This window comes from Neolamprologus brichardi, chromosome 10 (assembly GCF_056152115.1).
Source record: "Neolamprologus brichardi isolate AB-2024 chromosome 10, ASM5615211v1, whole genome shotgun sequence".
Lineage (NCBI taxonomy): Eukaryota > Metazoa > Chordata > Actinopteri > Cichliformes > Cichlidae > Neolamprologus > Neolamprologus brichardi.
The window spans coordinates 18,895,836-18,913,947 of NC_142113.1; the positions used below are offsets into that span (position 1 = coordinate 18,895,836).

General features: G+C 39.2%; 1 protein-coding gene across 2 annotated transcripts; it reads right to left on the reverse strand.

Moving 5' to 3' along the window:
• Nucleotides 1-255: 255 nt before the first annotated feature.
• On the reverse strand, nt 256-14,781 carry uspl1 (ubiquitin specific peptidase like 1). 2 transcript variants are annotated; one of them, XM_035911671.2, is made up of 10 exons: nt 14,624-14,781; nt 13,575-13,646; nt 11,423-11,582; nt 10,696-10,818; nt 9,729-10,611; nt 9,357-9,467; nt 5,335-5,464; nt 4,755-4,880; nt 3,308-3,468; nt 256-2,196 (listed from the first exon to the last, which is right to left on the reverse strand). In XM_035911671.2, the coding sequence occupies exons 3-10, from the start codon at nt 11,549-11,551 to the stop codon at nt 431-433; spliced, it is 3,429 nt and encodes a 1,142-aa protein (XP_035767564.2). In that variant the 5' UTR covers nt 11,552-11,582; nt 13,575-13,646; nt 14,624-14,781; the 3' UTR covers nt 256-430. The 2 variants fall into 2 exon arrangements, with proteins under 2 accessions (XP_035767564.2, XP_006800208.2); XM_006800145.3 differs by having other exon boundaries at nt 13,575-13,649.
• Between the last annotated feature and the right edge of the window lie 3,331 nt (nt 14,782-18,112).

Genomic DNA, 18,112 nt, shown 5'->3' on the forward strand with positions numbered 1-18,112 from the left:
CATAAATATTTTATTTCTCAAACAGGAACCTAGTTGGAGGTTATAGTTATGTCCTGCCCCTTCCTTTTCATAATAACTGACATTTTGACAAGTACAAGAATCATATAAAGAATTTATTATTTACACTAAAAGACAGTTATAACTAAGTAATACATCAACACAAACAGAAACACAAAATTTAATTGGCTTCAAATGGCCAGTTCCTTAATTCAAAGTGACAAAATTGAAAAGAAACCCCCCCCCCCAAAAAAAAAAAAAAAAAAAAAAAAATCTGTTATTTAACATGCCTCCAACATGACTGACACACCTACAAACCTTCATTAACAGAAACATAAATACACATTGAGGAGTTCGTCCTTCATTAATCTGAACTAAAAAAAATACAAGGTATAGCTGTTAAAGAACTCCACATAATGGTAAACATCACAGCTTAAATGAAAAGGTCAAGTGCGCTGAGTGCCTCGGTTTCCATGTCGGTCGGGGTATGACTCACAGCCTGAGAGAGGAACTCGTCAAGGAAGTTTACGTCATGTTGCCCGTTTGTTCCGCCATTCATCTCTGATGGTCTCCCAGCAGCCTCGACCACACGCTCGGCTCCGTCAGGTCCATTGGCGAACATCTCGAAGAAGCCCGTGCTGTCTGGTGAAAGGTTGCTGGCTGTTGTTGCCGGCGAGAGCAAGTCCGACAGGAAGTCGTCACTGGTGGCTCCATCGTAGGTGCTTGAGGTGACGGTGCTGGGAGAGTCCAAGTCAGTGCTGTCCGGTCGGAGCTGTTTATCCAACATCTTATTGATTCTAGCAAGCTGCTTCTTCCTTGATTTGAGTTGCTTAAGCAGTTTGTATCTGAGGGCTTCTGTGCTGCCGAGGCCTACAGGAACCTCTGAGGAATGGCTGCCATGTCTCTTTAGAGAGGCTTTAAGGAATGCCTTTGCTCCAGGAGTAATTAGGGACATACTAGACATCACTGTAGGGGTGGCAAGGTGGTTAGAAGTGACTGGTTGTGACTGCACAGTAGGTGATAGGAGGGGTCTCTGGTTGTTTAAGCTCTTAGCACGAAATGCCCCGTACATGTCTGCAGCTTTCACTGGCAGATCTTCGCTGTCCTCTGTCCGGAGTTGTGGTTTTGGGTAGAGCGCCATTGGAAGATGCGGTCTCTTCACAGGGTTGGGGGTAGAGTGAACAGGAGGAGGAGGAGGAGGGGGCTTTAATTGTGTGTCTGAGGCAGGGGCAAACTTAGCAGTGGACTTCTGAACTTGGTTTAGTGGATGTTTGCTAAGCAGGAAGGACCAGCGAGCATTCTGATCTAGTACTGATGCTGATGTGAGATCGCTCTCATTGGCAGAGAGGGGTGGGTTATCAGTAGAAGACATGAGGGAACCCTGTTGTGTAATTTCAGTAGATGGACTCTTATCCTCAGTATCAGGGACCACAGGCTGTTCACAGTTTACTCCACAGGGCTCTGAAGATGTCGATGGTGAAGTATGCAAAGCTGCTTTTGATGAAGCTACCTTTTTACCTTTTGCTCTGCTAACGGTTTTCCCCCTGCTGATTCCTTTCCCTCGTCCTCTCCTGGCACCGGGCACAAATGTCGGATCGCTGGACGAGCCGTCCCCTGAGTCGGGATCACTTGAGGTGGAGGGAAGGTCAACACTGGGACAGTGATGCAGTTCATTACCTTCGGCAGCAGAAGAGCTGTCTGGTGTGGAGTCAAGCGTTTTATTCTTACCAGCGGTGTTCAGATCTAGAGTTTTGTGGTTGTTGTTTAAAGACTGCATTTCTACATCGGGTTTTACTTCAACCAGTGTGAGCGTAATGATTTCACTGTGGGTTAGGCCCTCAAAAGTGTCGAGCAAAGTGGTGGCACCTATGGAAGTATCAAAGCCTGCCGTGACTGTTGTGTCCATGATGCTGCTGGTGTCTTCAGTGAGAGCGCAGATGATGTCGGTGTCGTTATGAGGAATAAGAAGAGACTGATCTGGACTGTGAACCAACACCCCATCCGCTACCGAACCTTCATTTAAACTGTTGTTTCTCTCATTGTCAGAGAGGGCAGATGTGGAGGAGGAAGAACAGATGTGAAGCTCTTTGTCGTCTTCCACCTCCCAGAAGACGATATGCATCTCATTAGCAGGGACCTGAAGCTTCTGGTGGGTCTTACAGTCAGGGTATTTTAAATCATCATATTCCAGCCACGAGCCTGCAAATTTAATAAAAAAAAAGAAAAAGAAAAAGAAAGCACAACAAATGGTTACAGCAAAATGCTGCAGGTTCAACTTTGTCGTCTATGTCAAGGGTTTGTTTTATGTGACCAATGAATAAGAAAAACTGAAATAACATTTCACAACAAAATAAATAATGCAGAATTCCAGTCTCTTCCAAGAACAACTCTGCGCAACACAGTCTGCCATATGTCTAATCTATTCAAAGCATACTGCAGACTAGTTAATTATCTAACTTGTGAAAGAAATAGCTACACATCACAATAACATTACATTTGCAAAATCGGTAAGCTAGATACAAAATAAAATCTAATTATTCAGTATAATTATTCAATAAATCTAATTATTAAATGACAGTGAAATAGACAGTAAATAGGGTTCTTCTCTTGCATGAACTGTCCAGCAGAATGTGCTGTTGGCAAACTATGGCAGAGTCAAATCAGACTCAACCATTAAGTGATTCAACCACAAAGAAAAGCACTTAAATGTAACTTCCAGTTTAATAAAAAACAAAAAACCTAATTTGACCTCATTTATTTGTGTAAAAATACTGCACTAACAACTTCAAAATATCTACTTAATCAAATTCAACTTGTATAAGGAAAAAATGCATTACAAAGATGACATATCAAATGTTTAAAGTGAGAATTGCTTTGTTTTGAAATGCTTATTTATGATTTTATAAAAAAAAAAATTATGCATCAAAGAGTTGGGACAGGGGCAACAAAAGCCTGAAAAGGTTGCGTAACAATAAAGAAACCATTTATCCCACAGAAACTGCTTCAGACACAAAGAGAGATGATGTTGAGCACTCTTAGAAGAAGACTACAAGTCTGTACACAGCATCTACTGAACATCTAAAATCAAGCGAGAATGGGAAAAACAACTGTCGTTAAAAGGAGAGCTGATGCAACATAGTGGTAAACATTCCCCGTCCTACCGTTTTTGAAATGCTTCTGATTCATTTGAAATTGGCATATTTTTAAATAAATAAATATATATTTCTCAGTTTCAACATTCGATACTCTCTTATTTGCACAACATTAAATAACTCTGTCGTCTGTTCACATTTCACACACAAATACGTACCATCAGCGCTGCAAGTCCAGGTGACAAAGTGCTTCAGGTAACTCTTGTACTGTATGACAGTGGTGACGGAGTAGTTTTTGCCCTTGAAGTTGAAGGTGTACGTACTGACATCGTTGTTAGGGAGCCCCTCCACAAAGTGCAGTGCAAACACTGGAGGCAGACTATAAAACACACAGCAAGGCAAAAAAAAGGAAAAAGTGGTTATAGGTATAAAAAAGTGAAAATCCAGACAGACTTTAACAATGTATTTGTTTTGTTTTTAAAAAAAAAATCATATTTATTTTAACCACTCCGTGCATTAGTTTTGCAAAGAAAAACATACCCTGCAATAACTCAAGTCTGAGCTGCACTCTCTTTATTACTCTCACAGTATATTCATAAGGATACCACTGCTACAGTTTTTTGCCAAATTGTATTTCCATTTATATTTAAGCAGAAAAAAAATCTGCATAACATATACACTCACTGGACAATTAACTGCTCGTTAAAGGAAATATCCAATCAGCCAATCACATGACAAAAAGTCACTGCATTTAAGACCATGATATCAGGTGGTGCAGATGCTGGTACGAACTGAGCATCTGCTGAAGTTCAAAGTAAGCATTAGAATGAGGAAGAAAGCAGACTTAAGTGACTTTCAACTGGCATAACTGTCAGCGTCAGACAGGTTGGTCTGTTTTTCAAAACCTGCTCATTTACTCTCCATGTTTCAGAGAGAATGGTCTGAAAGAGAGAAAATATCCAGCGAGCAGCAGTTTTCTGGGTTAAAATGTCTTTTTGATGGCAGGGGTCACAGAGGAATAGCCAGACTGCTTTAAGCTTATAGTAGGGCAACTGTAGCTCAAATAACTACTTGTTAGAAGCAAGGTATGAAGAAAAAGAACTCTGAATGAAGAGCAGTTTGAACCTTGATGCCTAATAAGACTTCACTGGGTCATGCTCCTGTCAGCTAAGCAAAACAAACGGGTCCTACAATTCACACGAGCTTAACAAAATTGAGTAACAGATGATTGGATAAACTGATGAGTTTTAATATCTTCAGTAAAATTCAGACTGAAGGGTCAGAATTTGGTGTAAAAAACATGGCAGCACAGATCTACAATCTGTGGTGTGTCAACAGTTCAGACTGATGATGGGGTAATGGTGTGGGGATTTATGCTAGCAAGGTAGTTAATAAGGTGTCCAGTGAGTTTATTGGTAAAAGTGATGATTAGATTTATTGATCTTTTACTTCTATTAATGTGTTCATTAAGTAGTTATTAATCCCTTCCATGACTGGATACAGTAATTTCCACCAACCTCTGTGGTTTGAAGACACTGGACTAAAACAATTCAACAAGACGCTAATTTATGTTCATAAACCCAAAATCCAAAAAAACAACAACCAAAAAAACAAACAAACAAACAAAAAAACAACCCACAACACTTTGATTCTCTTGATTCCTACCTTTCCAGCACCATAGTCCTCATCTCATTCTTCTTACAACACACATTGCAGGTGCCTAAGTGTGCTGCTTTTAGTGGGTGCCAATCAGGTAAAATATTTGTTAAAGTAGGAAGAGTCTTCATATCCCTGAAAAATTACAGCATAAAATGTATTTAGGATTCAGACACAAAACAATACAGTGATGATGAGAAGTGCAACTAACTAGTTAAAAAAAAAAAAAAACATGCCACTACCAAGTTTTTTTGTAATGTATTGCTGGCATCACATTTATTTGAGATGCTGATTTTCATCAGCTAAGCTTTCAACTCTTATGTATCTGATAACATTTCTGGCAGAAATGCAGCTGAGGAATTTGTACAAATTTGCCTTCAATTACTTAATATTTCATATTTTCCCTTTGCCCTCTTGAGAGACGCCCAAAGCAGAGTAGGGCCTCTTCCAATTCGTATAATAAACAATGCATCTGCTCCCAGCAGTATAGTTATTCTGTGCTGTGCTTACACTAAAGATCAAGTTTTATGGAATAAAGTGTAATGCAGTATTTTGTACACCTCAGCTGGTTAAAAATAAATGAACCTACCTTTTTCTCACAGGTGTTTTACATTTGCTGCACTTCATCTCCCAGTAAAAAGTTGCCTGGAAAAGACACTCGACCCAAGAATCCATCACAAGCAGCAGTGGCATAGCAAATACCGGAGTTTCCCTCTGACCTGAAAAGTAAAAACATGTCAGAGTTCGAACACTGTTACACGCTCAGATGCATGCTCCTATTCCAGTTGATTTTTAAAAACATAATCTTTGGATGGGGATTAAGATAAACTTTAGATATCACATCAGGATAGCCATCGCCTGCTTGGCTTTCATCTTCATTATTCCCATCCATCCCTTTGCACTTACATCATGCATTTTCCAGATTTTATATATTGTAATAATTTGGCTCCAACAAGCTGAGCAAAATCCAAGGTTTGCCTGCCCAGACCCGTGTCTTTCTGATACCATCAGGTGATAATGACGGTTTTGAAGGGTTTAAGATTAAGTCTACACAAAAGAGTGACTGGTACTCAATACCGCATTGTGGTATGTGGTATTTTCTTGTGAAACGCCAAATATATAAAAGAATTTTACACATAACAAAGTAAAAATAAAAAACATTTTAAATTTTAAGGTAAGTATTTTATTTTTTGAAGTTCTCAGATGGGGCGTTTCAAATACTGTGTAAACTACTGTACGTGTTTACATTTTACAGAAAGAACTTGCCAGAACAGGACCAACTGCTTCTTTAAATACTTCTTTTGTCACTGATCTGCTGGAAAAAACTGTAGCACTAAGCTATGTTGAAAATTAATATTCAAGAACAGAGGGTTTGAGGGGCCCCACGAGCCTTGTGCGGTTGAGTTTGCATTCGCTCAGACATCTCTTCCTTGCTCACAGTAGCGTGGCAAGATTTGCATATCGTTTCTGACCTAACACTGGTTTACTATAACTGCTGGTGGATTCAGAAATGCAGTCCAGAAAACATTTGACTTTTTTATTAATACTTTAAAATAAACAAGTTAAGATTATATCAGTTGTCAATGTTAGGAATCTTGGTCTTCTTTACCCTGCATGTGGTCCAACTAAACCTTCTGAATTAGGGGAGTATGTGGGAAGAAATTACTTGGCAAATGTACAGGAAAAGCTATGGCAAATATGGCTAGCAAAAAACCCTTAAAAAGCCAAGGAAAAAGTGTTTATCAACTGCTCCCCCCCCTTTTTTCCCCAAAGATCTTTAGAGATTTCCCCCCCCCCCCGTTTTTTTTCTTTAAACATATATATTTGAGCAATTCTATCATCTCCTAATGCAAATGTTTAGTCTTTGTCAGCTAAAATGTGCTGCAACAAGCTAAATCCTGGACAAACAAGAACCAGACATGCAGAACTGGGCAGCAAGACCTGTCTGGTATATGACCTATTAAGACATGAATGGCTGAAGACTAAAGGCTGAGTCACACTAAGGACTTTACTTGTTGCAGCAAAGAGGCTGAAAAATGCTTTAATGATCAGCATTTTCTTAAATAATAATGTAAAGGCAACATTTCCTGGACACGTTGGTAGTTGGAGCCCTTCTCCATTACCTAATGCATGCTTTGAGCTCAATGTATATATTTAAAACTACACTTAAAGAAAACACCCCTGGTCATAAAATACATGTATTTATAAACAAACATGCAGCTTTTCTTCTGCCAGTTCATGTTCAGTGTCATGTCTGTCAGCAAGATCATGAAACCTTGTGGAGAGGTGGAGAAGGGAAAAAATAAAATAAAATCAAAAAACAGCAACCCTCCCCCCCCCAACAATGGCAGATGATGTTTATATGCTATAAATGGGTAATTTTAGCCTGTTGCTAGGTGGTTGCTAGGCAAAATAACAACATCATTTTATCTGATATAGATAAGAACCTTCAGGGACCCAAGATCCAGCTGTCCTTCAAGTTTGGCTGGAAACTTGAAGCAAATTATTAAGGAAATAATTTGGCGCTGAGAAATCACATTTAATGCAATAATTCTAAACTAATAACTATTACAACAACAATAAAAGCATATTGCAAAATCTGACAATAAATAAATAAACACATTCCAATAATACTGTATTGTGGGTGAAGTACTGCAATAATAACATATGGTAGGATGTCCAGTGATTCCCACCTCTAGTAAAAAGACCTTTCAGATGCTACAAGTTGTTTTGAACGGCCGATGTAAGGGTATTGCTTCAGAGTATCTAAACAAGACACTAATGAGCTGTAACTTAGGTCTGAGGCATGCGACAGGACATGTAATTTTGATTTAAGAGGTTTACTTTATATTATTATAATTAATAATAATAATATTATTATTATTAAAATAGTGTCACACGGTATAAAAACTACACCCACCGATACCTAATGAAGCTCCCTGTCTGACTCCACTGTACGCTGTCACTCATTATTATAAAGACAGCAACATTAACAATCAAATGCACATGCACTTATCTTTATACATTACGCTTTTCTTATGCAAAAATTAGAAACTAACTTTGTAGTCTGCGCAAAATTTAAACTAAATCTTCTTAAGACTGTGGCTCTTACAGGCCCTCTTCCCAAATGGTGATATGAACCTTTTAAGTTTACCCAAAATACACTCTTATCTGTTCACAAAAACAAACACACACACAAAAAGATAAACATTGAGGATAACACTGACTGTTTCGCTTACTCTACATAACAGACATTAAATTGGGCCAGTGAAGCAATGATATGTTGACCTTGATATTTGTGCTCAAAATTGATCACAGATTGTGCTGAACAAAATATTTTGGCTTTAGATTGTGACGCTTGGACTGGGCATAAAATAGATTACGTTTTAATTATAGATTACGTTTGAATGCGTTTATCAGCCCAGGAACAATGTAAATTATAAATGCTAAATATCAAGCAACACCTGTGCATTTTAAAATTCTGCAAATAGCACAGTTTTCATATTATGAAGGCACATTTTTGCATGCATTCACTGAAAACAAATGCAGATTTTTATGGAATGACCTTCTCACCAGGCTGCTCAATTATGACAAAAACTATTACAATGACTATTTTGGTCAATATTAAGAACACAAGTCTGACATCAGAGACAAGACACATTTACTGAACTTTTTCTTGGCTGAACTGAACAAAATATAATACACAGTGGCAGAGGGTGGTCTTATTAAGGAAAGAGAAAAATCTGTCATCACTTCCACTTATCCAATTCAGGGGCAGGAAGCACATCCCAGCTGCCATAAGGTGTGAGACAGGGTACATACTGGACAGGTTGCCAGTCTGTCGAAGGATTAACAGACATTCATACTCACTTTCACACCTATGGTGTAATTTAGAATCACCAATTAACCAAATCCAACTAATCCAACTAAATGCATATCATTGGACTGTGGGAGAAAGCCGGAGAGAAGCCACACGGAAACAGGGAGAACTCTGCACAGAAATGCTTGGCCAGTTGGTAGATTCAGTCCCAGGACCTTCTTGTTGTAAGGCAACAGCACTAACCAGGAAAATGTGGCATTGTTAATGAATGTTGGATTTTATAACACCAGACAAAAAGAAGCAGTGAAAGTGAAACAAATACAATAATTGCTTTATCTCTATTATCTTGTTTACATAATCTCTAAATGTCAAACTCATAAATGAAAAGAAAATCTGGTTAGTTGCCCCACCCTACTTCCTGTATTGTTTGGGCAAACGTGACCCCTCCAGCACTAGTTGCCTTATAATTAAGGCTTTGAGTGGTTTTAGTGTGACTGAGCTGATAATGTGTGTGGATTAAACCAGTAGCAGTAATACACAGAAACAGGACAACATTCCTTAGAGACAGAAATTCCTCATGGGGATCTCAGCACAGCTACACCTTTATTTTCAATGTTCTCATTGAACATAGACATGCTGATAAATGCTTCAACAGGAGAACACCACTCTGCTTACGCTTTTAAATAGCATTCCCTGAAAAACTTGTCTCTTAAAGACATGACTTAAGACTGCCTGAAAACACTTACCAACCTGTCATGAAGCTTCATTAAGTGTAAAACTCTTGAGCTTACCGAGTTTGCAGTGCAGTTTGGGTTGCAGTAGTCTGAAGACTGACATTCTTAGACTCTGAAGGTCTGCAGTGGCCTTTTGCAGCACATGACTTGGAACCCGCACAATGCCATCTAGTCAGAAAAAATTTCCACAGAAGCAAAACAAATACAACAAATGCTGGGTTTCCACAAGTCTATTCATGGAGGTCTATGGGGCTAAAGTCACAGCCACTTTCTGTAAAGAACGTTGTTTTCCTTAGACAACAGCTATAACTACTAATGCATCTTATTAGCCTGCTTGTTCACTGTAACAATCAACAGATGAAAACAGACATTAACGAATAAAAGTTAGACATCACACTCGTGCATAGATTGAAATTCACTTCAACTTACCACTGCCAGTCTGTTGGTGGACTTGAATGGCCGCACATATGTCTTCATATCCTTTTAGGAGCTGCCACAGAGATGACTGCTGAGGTTCGTCTTTAGGTTTACACCTTTGCAAACTCTTACAGTTGAACAGAGCAGCAAGCAGCGAGTCCAGCCAACACAGGTTGTCACTGTTCCTCCAGAGAAGCTGATCTGGAATAGGTACAAGATCTTCTGACTCCTTTAATGGTGAACCAGACAGATCCTCACTCTCTGACTTAACGCCCTCTGTATTCTTACAGATTTCAGTCCGTGATATTTCTGTACACATTGTCTGCTCACTTTGAGAACTCTGTGAAATATCGATTTCATTTAAATGAATGTCCTGTTCAAAGCCGTTTTGGATCCCAGGAAGACTCCTCTCGTGGTTTAACTCAATCCCTGATATACCATGGGCACTGCAATGAGAACTGAGCACAGCCTCATTTTCATCAGTAGTCAAAGAAAGTTGCAGGGAGCTTTCAGCTGAGAGCATAGAGGAGGCAAGACCATCTGCATAAGCAGCACAGTCTGGATCATTTTCATTCACAGATTCCCTATTTGTCACTTCTGCAACTCGATAATCCCCGTGGTATCCATTCAGCTTTTCCTCATCTGTCGTGGGTTCTGCATATTGGTCATTTCTGACAGCATTTACAGCACCATCCTCTGCTGGGCTAACAGGTTTGGCAGTTACACCTTGTGGCTCGCCAAGTTCACTTGATCGAAGACGTTTGAATGAAGGTTTAATCAACTCTTCCTTTTCCTGTGTGGAGGCATTTTTTCTTTTGTTCCCAACAACTGGCTCCACGGCATCCAAGCTAGCCAAAACATCCTCCAAGGAGCGGCTGACCAGTGGGAAAAGGCACTGTGAGAGAATGGATACAAAGAGGTTACCAAAGATGACGGCAAAACAAATACATGAAACTGTGACTTGAGTGGTTGGACTTACCTGTGGGTTTGTGCAGACAGTGATCGAATCCTGGAGGCTGATTCGGTACGAGCGTAAAGCATAGCTCAGCCCCTTCGATGTACACCAAGGGCAATAGTCCAGTGAAGCAGCTCTTCCCTGCACCTGGGGAACAACATGGTGTATGTTAAAGCCCCAGACATCTACCAAGTTCACAGGTGAACTGAAGACAACAGCTTAAAAGAAAACACAAATCTAGAAAAAGATCTAACTGATGACATTCATTAACATTTTAGACTGCATATATTTTCAACTGATTACTTTTTTTTTTTTTTTTAAATCAACCATTTCTTTTATCTGTCAGTAGCCTTACTTTTATATATTTACACATTATGTACACATGAATCGAAACTTGAAATACTTTACTTGATTTACCTTACAAGACCGATCAAGATTTATGTTTTAAATGCTTGTAGTGAGGAGCAGTTCAAGTGAGCCAGGACAGGGGGAGTCAAGTACTTGAAAGCAGATGCATACTTGTAATAAAATTATAAGTAGTACACAGTTTCCCATGTCACAGTATGACAGATTTGCCAATTTCAAGCCTGTCAAGACAAGTAACGTACCAACTTTCGCCTTTTACAACCAAAGATTTCCGTTTTTGTTTGTTTTTTGAATTTGCTTTGGTACTGTCCAGTCACAGTCCAGTTTCAAATACAATTCAGCTTTGCGCAAGTGACAATGAGAGGAGAACAAGAGCTCTACTGACTTTTCCCAAATACCCCGCCAGTGGTGAGGCCAAAGCCTCCAAACCAGTGTCTTCACCAGTTATTGGCAAACAGCTGCTGCGGCTATTCGGGTCCATGGCTGTACGGTGCCATCCACAATATATAACCATGTCACCACAAACTCTCTCACCTCCGAGCACGCTAAGGAAGAAAAAGAAAACAGGTATGTTATGAAGTTATCAAGGTACAGGTTGCTTTGAAAGTGGTTTTGTTCCTTTTAATAAATTTGGTTGTGTTGCAAAAAAAAGAAAGAAAAAAAGATCACTTTATATCTCATAGGCTTGAAACAGTGATGGTAATGCATAACATTAGAGGTACATTAATCTGTGTTTAATCAGGAATTTGCTCCTCATCAGTACAATACTATGCTATTTATTTATTCTTACAGTGGGGCAAAAAAGTATTTAGTCAGCCACCGATTGTGCAAGTTCCCCCACTTAAAATGATGACAGAGGTCAGTAATTTGCACCAGAGGTACACTTCAACTGTGAGAGACAGAATGTGAAAAAAAAATCCATGAATTCACATGGTAGGATTTGTAAAGAATTTATTCGTAAATCAGGGTGGAAAATAAGTATTTGGTCACCTCAAACAAGGAAAATCCCTGGCTCTCACAGACCTGTAACGTCTTCTGTAAGAAGCTTTTCTGTCCCCCACTCGTTACCTGTATGAATGGCACCTGTTTGACCTCATCATCTGTATAAAAGACACCTGTCCACAGCCTCAACCAGTCAGACTCCAAACTCCGCCATGGCCAAGACCAAAGAGCTTTCGAAGGACACCAGGAAAAGAATTGTAGACCTGCACCAGACTGGGAAGAGTGAATCTACAATAGGCAAGCAGCTTGGTGTGAAAAAATCAACTGTGGGAGCAATCATCAGAAAATGGAAGACATACAAGACCACTGATAATCTCCCTCGATCTGGGGCTCCACGCAAGATCTCATCCCGTGGGGTCAAAATGATCATGAGAACGGTGAGCAAAGATCCCAGAACCACACGGGGGGACCTGGTGAATGACCTGCAGAGAGCTGGGACCAAAGTAACAAAGGTCACCATCAGTAACACACTACAACGGCAGGGAATCAAATCCCGCAGTGCCAGACGTGTTCCGCTGCTGAAGCCAGTGCATATCCAGGCCCATCTGAAGTTTGCCAGAGAGCACATGGATGATACAGCAGAGGATTGGGAGAATGTCATGTGGTCAGATGAAACCAAAGTAGACCTTTTTGGTATAAACTCAACTCGTCGTGTTTGGAGGAAGAAGAATACTGAGTTGCATCCCAAGAACACCATACCTACTGTGAAGCATGGGGGTGGAAACATCATGCTATGGGGCTGTTTTTCTGCCAAGGGGACAGGACGACTGATCCGTGTTAAGGACAGAATGAATGGGGCCAAGTATCGTGAGATTTTGAGCCAAAACCTCCTTCCATCAGTGAGAACTTTGAAGATGAAACGAGGCTGGGTCTTCCAACATGACAATGATCCAAAACACACCGCCCGGGCAACAAAGGAGTGGCTCCGTAAGAAGCATTTGAAAGTCCTGGAGTGGCCTAGCCAGTCTCCAGACCTCAACCCCATAGAAAATCTGTGGCGGGAGTTGAAAGTCCGTGTTGCTCGGCGACAGCCCCAAAACATCACTGCTCTTGAGAAGATCTGCATGGAGGAATGGGCCAAAATACCAGCTACTGTGTGTGCAAACCTGGTAAAGACCTATAGTAAACATTTGACCTCTGTTATTGCCAACAAAGGTTATGTTACAAAGTATTGAGTTGTATTTTTGTTATTGACCAAATACTTATTTTCCACCCTGATTTACGAATAAATTCTTTACAAATCCTACCATGTGAATTCATGGATTTTTTTTTTTTTTTTTTTTCACATTCTGTCTCTCACAGTTGAAGTGTACCTCTGGTGCAAATTACTGACCTCTGTCATCATTTTAAGTGGGGGAACTTGCACAATCGGTGGTTGACTAAATACTTTTTTGCCCCACTGTATGCAGGGAAATAGCGTACTCATAAAAAATATAGTTCAGCTATTTTACGTTATTTCAACCATATTTAAACATTTAGCTGAAACAAAATGATTTGACAAAGGATAAACATCAACTATTGCCATCTGTATTTACCAATAGGACGATGGCAGTCAACAAGGATGATATTAGCAGATAACGATGTTCAGGCACGATACTGCAGCATCCCTACTAAAGGAATAAATGTACACAATAAATACATTAAAACACCCCCAAAAAAGAAAAATCTTGCAAATGCTCAAAGGTGACTCTTTAATGTTTTCGCTGGTGTAATGTTTACGCTTAATCTTTGTCAATCTACAGCCAGCCTGAAGGCAGAACAATAGACTCTCAGCACAGATGATGATCACTGAGTGGAATTTAAATATATTCAGAACTTATCTTTCAAACAGATTAGAAAGCTGCCCTTCTTTCCTATAAGTTCTTACAGATGGTTTGGATACATTTTTAAATATATACTTCACATTTAATTGACCAAAACAACAGTGTATAGAGATTGATCTTCTCTGAAATTTATAAAAGAACCCCCACAAGGTTCTAACTACAATAAAGGACTCTACTTTTCCCGGCATGACTGTAGCATGCTTGTGTTTACCGCTAAAGTCAATCTATTAGTTTCCAAATTAGTTAAATTTATTTATTATGAGCGTCTCATTCATTTTTCTAGAACATTCACAGGGTACAGTATATAAAGTATACACTTTAATTGGCAAGGCTTTACCCATATTGCCCACATGTTTTCTCCGCATTTTTCTCCAAAGGTATTTAGATCAATAACAGTACACGACACAAACCAGGAACCAATTGGTTTCCCAGCAAAACTAGCTTTGATAGCTATTTAACACTAACATAAGCAAGCAAGCCAAAAAAAAAAAAAAAGAAACCTCATTTAAAAAACACTTCTATAATAAAATGCTTAGTTAACATTACCCTGTTAATGCTGTAAGGATATAGTGATTTCATTTGGGAAATTAAAAAAAATACGTTAAAATCAGTTCCGTTAACCAGTCTGCATGCCCTGACTGAACTATCAGACAGCTTGAACCTGGAAGCTAGCATGCTAAACGCTTAGCCTAAGGCCGGGCAACCGCTTAACTCGCGGGTAAAAATGATTCTTAGTAAAAAAATAAATAAATCATACGTACCCAAACAAATGTTAAATTATATTTGCTGTTACACTGAAGTCGGTGCACATTAAGCTGTAGTTTTTAAGTCCCGCCGGTGTAATGGGTACATGTGCATCTTTCTATCGATTCGTGTCACAAACGTTTTCCCAACCGCCGGTTTGTGCAGCGGCCTTTGTCTTCCCCCCCTCTATTACTGATGGTTCCGCCGGCCGCCACTCGGCTGTTCAAGTGAACTGCAATAACGTGGGCTGAAGTTATATTGACACAATACTATCACCAACACTGCGCGACTAAGGATACTAATAATATTTTATTCATGTATATTATTTTTGTAGGATGAGATAGGGGATGTCTATTGCACAGTTTATTAATTTATTTATTGTTATTACTGTTCATTGTAATTATTATTATTATCACAGTAATCAATACAATGATAACAGTGATATCTTCTCTTTCTTTTCTATTATTATGTTACTATTATTTATATATTTGTTTTCAATTGTTACCCCCTAAAATACTGAAATACTTACTGAGCAAGTAACCAGGCCTCAGTAGCCAGGGACGCCCAGGATAGGATAAAGACACACCGAGAGCCCCGTTTGCTCACCTCCAAAAAAAGTTGCCTAGCTATTATCAAGGAAGAATGTGTGCTGTTGTTTTAGTTGTTCTTAAACAGCAGTTTTGTTATTTTTATTATTTTATTCGGTCATTCCCCTTCACTCTATCTGAACACACACACAAAGTGAGTTTTTCTTGTCTGAATTAACCATAACCAACAGAACTGAATATTTTAGGCAGATATTTTAACAAACTTGTTAAAAATCTGCTGATTTGAAAAAGCAGCCTTTATTTACCCCTCTTTTTTCACGTAGCATATTTTGTAAATGAATGATAAGGGCGACTATTTCTCTGGTGATTTGTTGTTTTGCCAGCCCACTGTATGCTTAATTTTGCTGATTGGGTGGGGGTGGGATGGATTTTACATATGTCCCCCATTTCAGTTCATAATACCAGCCCTTGCAGGCTCCTGTACCCCCCCATACACACACACGCCCAACCCACCCACACACACATATGCACACACACCTCCCTCCACCCAATCCCGCCTCTTGCATGGCATGTGCCCCCCCCCCCCCCCCCCTTAAGCCCCTCCTGTATCTGCTGCTCTCCTGTCCTCTATTTTCCTCTTGATGACAAAATGAATTTGCATATTTTTCCCAGGGAGCGTTCATTAGAATGCATAAACCGGCCGCCTCCTAGCCTCACGAGCAGGCTATAGCTTTCCGCCGTGGCATCTCCTGATGCAAAATGAGACACAGACAGGCAGCATCACTGGCAGACATGTGGCCTGAGTCTGGGTTGTGATTGGCATTTGGAATCACTTCACCCTTCCCGTTCTTAATTCAAGGATAAGAATAAACTCTGTCAGCCATTTTTCTTTGTTTCTATGTTAGCTGCTAAGAAGAAGAGCCGTTTATTTATTCTCTTTAAACATATAAAGAAACAATTCATTCATTTTTAAACATGCGCAATTAAAGGAATATTTACTGTAGGGATGTGGTTATATTTGAAATCATGAGAGACTGTGGGCACTTTCTTTATTTAAGCACCCCACCCCCCTTCACCAGCCACATGCAAACACACAGACAAACCTTTCAAGTCAAATTACATTACTGGCTTGAATCCACTCAGTGCAAAACAAGTCGTTTTAGGAAGGGCCTCTGTCACAGACTAAAATCACACTCCTGGAATGTCTTTTCTACTCTGTGGAGGCTCTTTTTGCCTTTATTTCCATATAACTTTCCATATAACTCTGTCTAATGGTGGCGCTAGAGCTGAGGTCCCAAAGTGGCAAAATGTGCATTTTATAGACTGATGATCTGAATCTATACAGCTCATTCTTCTGCACAGTTATTCTGTGCTGGTAGTGTAATGGGTAATTATTTATAACTCTAAGTTACACACTGTTATACTGAATATAATGCAGTATAACTGCATATTATGCTGTATTATCAAGGATAATAGCAATTTTCATGTCTGTATATGTTATAAGGTAGGCCATGCTAAACAGGCACACTCAATAAATTAATCTACTCCCTATCTGATGGTAGTGGTAGAGCAACGCCACTTGGCACTAAAGCTCATTAGGTTACCCCATGCGCACTGCGTTCAGAATCTAATATTTCCCAGTCTGTTAATCAGACATACAAGAAAATGTATTTGTGTCACCTCTTGGCTGTACTAATCAGACACATTATTCAGCTGCATAAGAGTAATACAAAGAAAATGTGTAACAGATGCATATTGTACAGGGAAAAGTGACAAAATCCTTTAAAACCTCATATACAATAAGTTATATGCTATATTTTGTAAGACAATCGGTAATAAATGATAAATTAGGAATGTACTGTTAGTACAATATTGGATAATCTTGAACAAAACAGCTTGCAAAATTAATATAGAAAATATATATACACTGTACATGCATATGCACTATATGTACTATACCTGCTGTGTAGAGTGGGTTAGATTGAAAAGCACTCATTAATAGACAAATCAAACAGACTCCTGGGTTTGTTTGTTTCCCCCCATTTTGGATGTATTGGAATTTGAGTCTATGACAATTGTATTATGTTTATTATAACAACGTGCCAGGTGTTGGGAGTAAGAAGCCCTCTGCCCACTCGGCTCATCATACAGACCTGTTGGACTATATCTAAAATTCCAAGTAAAAACTCACTATCTTTTAGGGCAAAAATAAATAAATAATTGAATGAATAAAGTCAGTCAAAATGCTCATTTACTGCCTTTGCTTTAAACTTAGCAGCCGCCCTTTGATCTTCATAAGTCTTAATTAACAATGAGCACATGACCATTTCCTAATCAGGTAATGTATATGAGACCTCAAAATATTAGGATAAAAAACATACTGTGTAGAAAAACATTAACTGACAGATCTGCATATTAATTTCCCATTAAATATATTTACCATAATTTATTATCTCCAGCTCCATTTTATCCTACTATTAATATTGGGTCTTAAGCAAACATAGTCAAAAGCACAGAATGAGTGCTTAAAAAACTAATAATTATCGATACTTGTCAGAGAGAATAAGAAAACACGGTTTAGTAGTGTCAATGCAGGGACTTTCTGTCGATTATGGGCATAAATGACAATTATGGTTAATACACTGATCACAAGGGAGGCCATTCATTGAATTCCTATGGTTTTCATTCATACTAAGAGCTAAATCTTTTTTTCTAAATTTCATATCTGGACGTAACTATCACGCGTGGGACGGGTAATCGCTCTTTATGGCCTTTACACGGGAATTTGCAATGTCCTCCCTATACATTTTTAAAGACATAATTTGCAAATAAGCTCACGTGTATTGTGCAGAATGCACAATGGAGCCTGTTGATAAGGAGACGTACAACCCATCCAACACAATCTGACAACATTTTACGGCCGCCTCGTTCGCTGGCTACAAGCGCTCCTCGATGTCT